The sequence below is a fragment of the Calonectris borealis genome, chromosome 11 (assembly GCF_964195595.1).
Source record: "Calonectris borealis chromosome 11, bCalBor7.hap1.2, whole genome shotgun sequence".
NCBI lineage: Eukaryota > Metazoa > Chordata > Aves > Procellariiformes > Procellariidae > Calonectris > Calonectris borealis.
The window spans coordinates 19465613-19473337 of record NC_134322.1 but is presented as its reverse complement, the minus strand read 5'-3'; the positions used below and the strand labels follow the sequence as shown (position 1 = coordinate 19473337).

At 44.0% G+C, this 7725-nt stretch overlaps 1 protein-coding gene across 9 annotated transcripts in view; it reads left to right on the top strand.

Annotated features, from left to right (window-relative positions):
• The first annotated feature begins 3194 nt into the window (after positions 1-3194).
• VPS13C (vacuolar protein sorting 13 homolog C) overlaps positions 3195-7725 on the top strand; it is a 100766-nt gene continuing 96235 nt past the window's right edge. For all 9 annotated transcript variants that reach the window (XR_012675255.1, XR_012675256.1, XR_012675254.1 and 6 more), the window contains exons 1-2: positions 3195-3763; positions 5537-5580. Coding sequence is in view for 6 of the 9 variants with exons in the window: in XM_075160311.1 (XP_075016412.1) it covers positions 3664-3763; positions 5537-5580 (144 nt within the window). In the remaining 3 variants the exon portion in view is untranslated. The remainder of the gene's footprint in view (positions 3764-5536; positions 5581-7725) is intronic.

The window sequence follows — 7725 nt, the reverse complement described above, 5'->3', positions numbered from 1 at the left end:
GAAATTATTTAACCACACACAAGCTATTTTCTTATGTTTTTCAACATCCTTTATAGTTGTGATTAACTTTGCTTTGCTTTTGCTGCTGTGCAGAAATAACTATGATCATTATGAAAAATGAAGTAGAAAATGGATATATTTTCCTGGCTGTATTGTATAATCGTTATAGAGAACATTTAATGCTATTGATTTGCACAATTGTTCTTATATTTACATAAACTAAGAGCATGAGCTGCCACTTATTAGCCAGTACTTTTGCTCAAACTTAGTTATTCAGCTGTGGTTTGTATATACAAAAGCATAATAAGCTAAAGTCTTTTAAAACTTCATTAAAAAAAATCACAAATGAAAGTTTGTTACCTAACAGAATGGCAGCGGGAGCTCTATTCACAATTTCCTGTCAGGTTTTCTTGTATTGCCACTTCCCTATGCTAGGAATGGCTTTGAACAGCCAACACTATAAAGAAGAAGTGAACAAATAAATAAAATACAAATTGCCATTTTCTATAGTTTCTATAGGATACCTAGTTAGCAATTTGTCTTCCTACCTGAAGCTAAATAGACCATAAAATGAGAATTCAGTAATTTTTGACTAAAACTCTCTCCTCTACTTCAAACACTAGGATATGCAGAAATCAATTAAGTCGTGAAGAACTTTAAGGCATTATGGAAGATAAGTTGTATTAACACATTACTTAAGGTTAAAACAATTGTCAGGAACGAATTTGACTTTGGAAAACACGAAAAAATGGCATGAAAGTGCTTGTTCAATAAAATTAATGCTATGTTGCTCAGGTATAGCAGGAAACCCTTCTGTAAGAGAGTTGCTTTGTTCTAGGAGTCAGTGCAACCTCTTTTTATAATGGAAAGAAACAAACCTTACAATGTAAGTTTGTATCTGTGAGAAACATTACTGCTAAGTCACTAGCTAGAATATACAAGGGATACAGTTAGATATGTAGAGACCTTAGCTGTAGAGATACACATAATTGTAGTGGACTTTGGAGGTTGACAGTTCTTATTGCGAATTGAGAAATAGAGAGTTTTGGGTTGATGATTTTGGTTTTCAGCTCTGACTTAAAACTGCAAAAACTTTTCATAATAGCTGGTCTCTTCTTATTACATTATTCCCATTTACTGATGCAAAAATTTGCTCAATTGGCAATAAACAACAACAACTGTCTTCCAGGAAACAACCTGGCATTACTCCTTGGTATGCTGAATTCTGCAGTCACACAGAAGTTGTGTGGGTTGGTACCTGGCATTCACAATTCCCTTCTACCCCTTCCCTCCCTAACTTAACGACTTATGAGAGGCTCTAGTCAATGATAGTTTTTTATATATCTTTATTTAACATCATTTAAAGCATGCCTCATTCTTCCATAGTTTTAAATTATTTTAATGCCACCCACAAATGAAAAACCTGTAGTGTAATCTCATCTGTTAAAGTAATCATGTCAGAAGCACAATGTGTTTAGTTTGGAGGTATAGAGACAGACTTACGGTCCTTGAAATCACCTCTGGGTTGCCACAGCTACAGTTCTCAAAAAGAACAAAAACGGCCCTAACAGCTCAACATAAAACCAATTGATCTACATTCAGGCATAGACCAGTTTTTCAAAAGGGGTAGAATGCACCGTGCTCAGAAGATTTTGAGCAATACCGTGACTATTAATAAAGCATCTGACAGTGCTTGTTTAAGAACTGCCACAGAACCTGGAGGGAACAGGCTTCCAGTGTGCACTGATACGTCGTAGCCATTACTAGTGGCTGCTTATGGAAGAGCGCAAGGAGAGACTTTCCACTGATCAACCTCCCTAGCATTTCCATGCCTCTCCAGCGTTCAATAATATGACTTCCCCAGCCAAACCTGCATCCGGACCATCATGTTCAACAGCCGCTGCAGGCCTGAACTTTGGTCTTCGTGATATAAGGGTCTGACTTATCCCTTTAATCTTTGATGTTAAAAATGCTTGCAGGAAAGGTAGGTGTATATATATATAGTAATGGGGTACAGGTGTGGCATTTGTCTCTTACAATGCGAAAAAAGGTGCTAAATAATAAATCTTCTTGTGCTGCTTGCATGCTCTGGACTGGACTCCATGGTTTATCACATATTTAACAAACTGAAAATGCATTTGACACATGATTATTTGGATGAGAGTGATCTTATGTATGTGTCCGCTATTCAAATAAAGTCAGCAGAGATCCAAGCGCAGCTCTTTGGATTTACCTCAACTACACAAGAGGGAGCTTGCAGGCCTGAAACACAGACTGTAACAGAACCAGACCAGAGTCACTAATGGGCCTTTCCTTTATCAGTTTACTTAAATCTTTTCCTTAAACTATTTGTGGTTTTGTAACATCTTCTTGCACTAAGCTCCACAATATATTTGTACGCTATTTAAAGCAGTATTTTCTCACCCTGTTAACAGTTTGATCATGTTCATGTGGTCTTGATGTATTTTGACACATTTCTGAGGTTGAATCCTATTGCTAATATTAATTTCCTTTTTCTGGAACACATTTTTAGACTGAATGTGTCATTTTGAGCTTCAAAGTGTTGTTCTTCTGTGAATAACAGAGCTCCTATGAGTTCAGAACGACTTTACACAACCGGTTTGAGATTAGTTCCTGAGATTTAAACACTTGTTCCAGTGCTGACATCGCTACCTGCAGGTTCACCACACCGAGTGCTCTTATCTACTTTCTCTGCAGTGCTATTAACTCAAAAACTTGGGGTTTTACGATCGACATTCTTACTTGTGTTCCCTTCGTCTGTGAGTTTTCATGTCACTTGAACGGCTACATTAACAGAAATGACAGTTTTCTTATGAACCGTAAACACAAGCGAGGTTCTGTCTAATCCCAGCTGAAGGGGCGCAAACAGGAGTTCATTCTGGAGGCTGCATTCAGCACGCGCACATATCCTAAATAAAGAGGTGAACGGGAAACACGGCACTATCGCACTGAAGCCTAGCGGTTGCATATACAAGTTATTAGGCTCTACCTCAGGTGTAAGCGCAGCTTTCGGCGGGAATCGCCTGAGGGGTGCCTGAGGGGTACCAGGCCGGCGCCTTCCCCGCTCCGCCCTGTCAGCCTGCAGTCAAACCCGCACGCCTTTCCCGGGGCTGGTGAGGAGGCGACATGGGGGTGCCAGTACGAGACAAGGAAGGTTTTCGCGCCTGCGCTTCGCACACGGCGGTCGCTTCGCCCCCCTGAGGAGGGCGCAGCCGTCCGAAGCGCCGGCCCCTTCCCTCAGCGGCGCCGCCGCCACGCGCCCGTTTGCCACCGCAGCTCTGAGGCGCCACCGGCTCTCCCAGCCCGGGGCCCCCCTACCCCGGCCCTTAGCCTCGGGGAACGCGCCCAGGGGTCAGTCCATGCCCGGGGACTGCCGCGGACCACTCCGAGCCCTTCCCCCGCCCGGCGCAGCGCGGAGCAGTGCGGGCCCCTCGCCCCTGCGCGGGCCCGGCGCCAGGAGGCGCGCGGCCCCGCTTGGCCCCGCCAGCCCGTCAGGCGCTAGCTCGCGCTCCGCCCCGTCACCTGACTGCCGGGGACGCGCCCGGCGCTGGTTTACGCCGCTCCCCGCTGCTGCCCCCTCGTTTCCCCTCCCCTCCCCTGCCGGTGGGCCGCGGCTGGCGTGCGGTGGGGTCCGCCTCCGCCATGGTGCTGGAGTCGGTGGTGGCGGACCTGCTGAACCGCTTCCTGGGCGACTATGTGGAGAACCTGAACAAGTCTCAGCTCAAGCTGGGCATATGGGGGGGTAAGGAGCCCCTTCCTTCTCCCGCCCCGTCTCCGCGGCGCTGCGGGGTCGCCGCTGTCACCGGGGCCGGGCACTTCCTCGCGCCGCGGCAGGGAGCGGGTCTTGTCGGCTGTAGGACCGCCGTCCCCTCTGAGGGGCAGTCGGTCTGTGGGTGTGCGGCCCCCTGCGACGACAGGGCGAGTTGCGGAGCCGCGGCCCTCCCTGAGGGACGGTCGGTCAGTCTGTGGCCGCGGACCTACCCCCGCTCCCCTTTCCCGCCATGAGGGCGGCCGGTCTGTGGGCCGCGGCCCCTCGTGAGGGGCGGTCAGCCACTCCGTGGCCGCGGACCCGCTCCCCCCCCCCACCCCGTGATGGGCCGTCGGTCGTTCTCTGCCCGTGGCCTGTGGCCCCCTCTCCTTCCCTCCCTCCCTCCTGAGGGGCGGTCGGTCGATCGGCTCGGTCTGTGGGGCTGCGGCTCCCTGCGGTGACGGGCGCTCCCCGGCGGCGGGCGGAGGCTCCGGCTGTTGCGCCGCCGTGAGGCGAGGGTCTGCCTGTGAGGGGAGGTGGGGCGAGGTACCCGCGCAGTTACAGGACAGCAGGTTGTGGGGGGAGACGGAGCAAAGTGAGGGTCTCCCTCCACACGAGGAGGGGGGCCTGGGCGCGGGTACCTGGGCAGCTTCCCCGCTGTGGCAGCTACTCCGAGGGGCTGAGGCGAGGCATGGGCGCACGTCCCTAGCCTCGGAGTGCTCTGAGGCAGGAAACCGTCGGCAAGGAAAAAAACATCCTTTTTTTTTTCCTTCTCTTTCTTGAGAGTATACTGGGTGGAAGCACGAGCGTGCTGTCGTGTCTGTCTGCGGAGCAGAGGAGCATGGGGTGGCTCATGCATGGTGGCCCCAGGAGGAGGGGAGGCCTTGCTTGCCGTGCAGGTCATGGGGTGCTTGGGGAGCTCTGTCTTTCACTTGCTAATTTATTGGTGTAAATAATGTATATTAAGCAGACGTGATAGTGCAATAAAGTGGAGTAGCTATTCTCAGTGAATATATCAAACATTTCAGTTTGCTACCCTGTAGGCACGCAAAAAAACAATTGGAAGTACTGTCTAGGGAAGGCTGGCTATTTTAGATGCCTTCCATACGTAAGGGATGAGACTTTTCTCGTCATCTTAATTTTGCTCTTGCCATGGTAATAAGTATTATCACATTTATAAATTATTAATACCTGTATTAAAAATGGAATATAGCTCTAAGGAATCTGGCATTAAAGCACTAAGAGGTATATTGTATGTGCTTTCCTCAGGTATAATTTTGTGTCCTGGCATTCCCTTTGGAAATCCTATTTTGTTGCCTGTGTCAGGAAAAGTTAATATGTGTGTGAAAATAGGCATGCATTTCGTGGCTCTATGATTCATGATTTTTCTGTTATTTGTAAAATCATCAAAAAGAAGATACAATTTTCCTAGTCTACCCTACCTTGATAGAACTGTAATTATCATTCACAACAAAGTGAATAATAAGAAAGACTTCCTATTATTGTAGGTGTACTTAATAGAGTAGGAACATGCAGATGTCTAAGTTGGTGATATTTCTGTAATCTCGTTCACCATAAAATTTTGTCTGAATAAACAGTGTTTAATGATTCTTAGAAATTAGACATTTATTATGCTATTCTGTAACTGGAATAAAGTTTTCAGATTTCATCCGTGTGTACTTGGGAGGGTTGTAGTTGTGTTCCTTGTTCCAACTTACATAACAGTTGAAGTCACTTGTTCTGTACTTCTCTTTTTCTTCTAAATAGGTAATGTGGCACTTGACAATTTACAGATAAAGGAGAATGCATTTGTAAGTATTCTAATAATTTTAAAATTGTTTTTATGGGTCTAAAGACTGTCATAGGATAAAATATTACTGTAGTCTCACATTACACAGTATGCCTTCTTTACTGGATATTGGAAGTAAGTCCTTGGTTAACTCCTGCTAATTTTGCTCGTGTTACTGGAAAAGAAAGAAAAGAAGCTATGGGTGAAAAGGTAAGTGTGCTCCTTCAGAAGAGAAAAATAACTTCTGAGAAGTTAGCAGTAGTAGTAAAGTAAGTTTCCCAGTGTTTTATACATACATGCATATACAACCTGTCCTAGTGTTTGAGGTTTGAAATAAGCTAAATAAGATATTGCTGTTCTGTGCATTTTGATCATCCAGTACAACTTAAAGGATTTAATTTCTGCTGTGACTGCTACTGTATAATCATACTTCTGTTAAGTCATAGGGTTTTCTCCTCAGTTGAATGTCCATGCAGTAGATGTTTGTATGTTTCTGAACAATTTACTAGATCTAGTGGGTTTGCATAGGCCTATATATTCTTTATTTTTTTCAGCTTTGGTTGAATAAATGGATTTTTCAAGGCCTGACTCCTGCAAATTGATTGATCTCATTGAAGTCTTCTGAAAGACAGTGGTTCATTTCTCAGTTGCTCGTGTGGGGATGAAGGGGGAAAAAGTTCATCATTCTACATCAGTTGATGGGATTGAAGCTTATGGTTTCTGTGTAAATTGGTGCTTATTTAAAACTGGCAGGGAACACATTTTTAAGATGTGCACTCTGTGAAAATAAATATGGTTATTCAAATGCTCCAGTCTGTTCCTTTTAAAATAGGAATGATGGAGTGAAGGTAAAACAAGAAATAACTTGCATTAAGTACCCATATTCTTGTCTGAAAAAAAACTTGGTTGATTTTTATGTTATTTAATTGAGCTAATGAACATCTGTACTACTGAGAGAATCTTACTGCAATCTTTAGTGTGCTGCAAATTTCACTAAAGAGAACTGTTACTCCTCTGTGAATTGAAACCGTGTTTGATCTTTGTATGACCTAATCATTGGTTTCTCTTCATTGTTCTGAAGTTTCATATTTTACCTGCCCGTTTCATCCATTCCTGATAACTTTGTTGTACTTTAAAACTCTTGATACAAATATCTTTGTAATCTGGTAGTTAAAAAAGGAAGGAAGAAAGTGTTACCTACTTTGTACACTTCTTTCCTTCTTATGATGACAGTAAGGTTAATTACAGTTATAACAGTTCTGACTTACAAAAATGCATGGTCATGTATGTGACTGACACCCTCCCCCCTCCCCCCCCTGGAATTTAATCTTCTGAAAATTAATTTTTCTAGGTCAAACTCATTGTCCTGGCCTTTCAGCAGGCCAAACTGACCTGGTCCCCCTTAGAATTCAGCTGTGGGTCATAAATGCAGTATTAAATGGGGTGGATTTGGTTGCAGGTATCTGCTTCTGCGTGACAGCTCCTGGCTCTTTGTTTGCTCTCTGTTTGTTTCAACCTCTTCTTATGTGTGTTTCTTACAACTAAAACCAAAGTTTGGAGATCAAACTATTTTAAGTGAGTCTATTTTCTGTTTCTCTCCTGACGTATTTAAACGAAAAATAAAAACTGAGAAGAAAGCTTTCAGTTAAGCTTATTGACCAGATTTTTAACATGCAGCAGCCTGCAGGAAGAAATATTTGGGAGGTGCTGAAAAGCAGTTGTCACCAGGAAGAATTGAAAGCATAGGGAAAAATTTCTAGGACTATGCAATTATAGCCAGAAAAGGGTTAAAATATTACATAGCTATTGCTTTTCAGTTGTTTCTTCAAGGCGCTAAGAAAGAACAAGCCACAGAAATATTGCCACTATTTAGTTACTTGAAGTTGGTTGATGTTAGGCTCCTAATTGCAGCTCAGAATGTTTTTTAAAAACTGTGGAAATCTGGCAGATTTTATTAATCTTTTTTGGAGAAGCCCTGTTAAATATTTTTAAGTTGTTGGAAAAGTGGTTGTCAAGGTTGTTTTCTAGTACACGGGAAGAGAGAAGTGGTTAATATCTGTCTCATTTGGGAAAACGGGTTTGCTTTTTATAATATTTGAGATTACGACGTCTCTTCAGGTCTTTGAATTACAGTTAACTTATTTGAAAAGAATACTAAAGTGGAAGA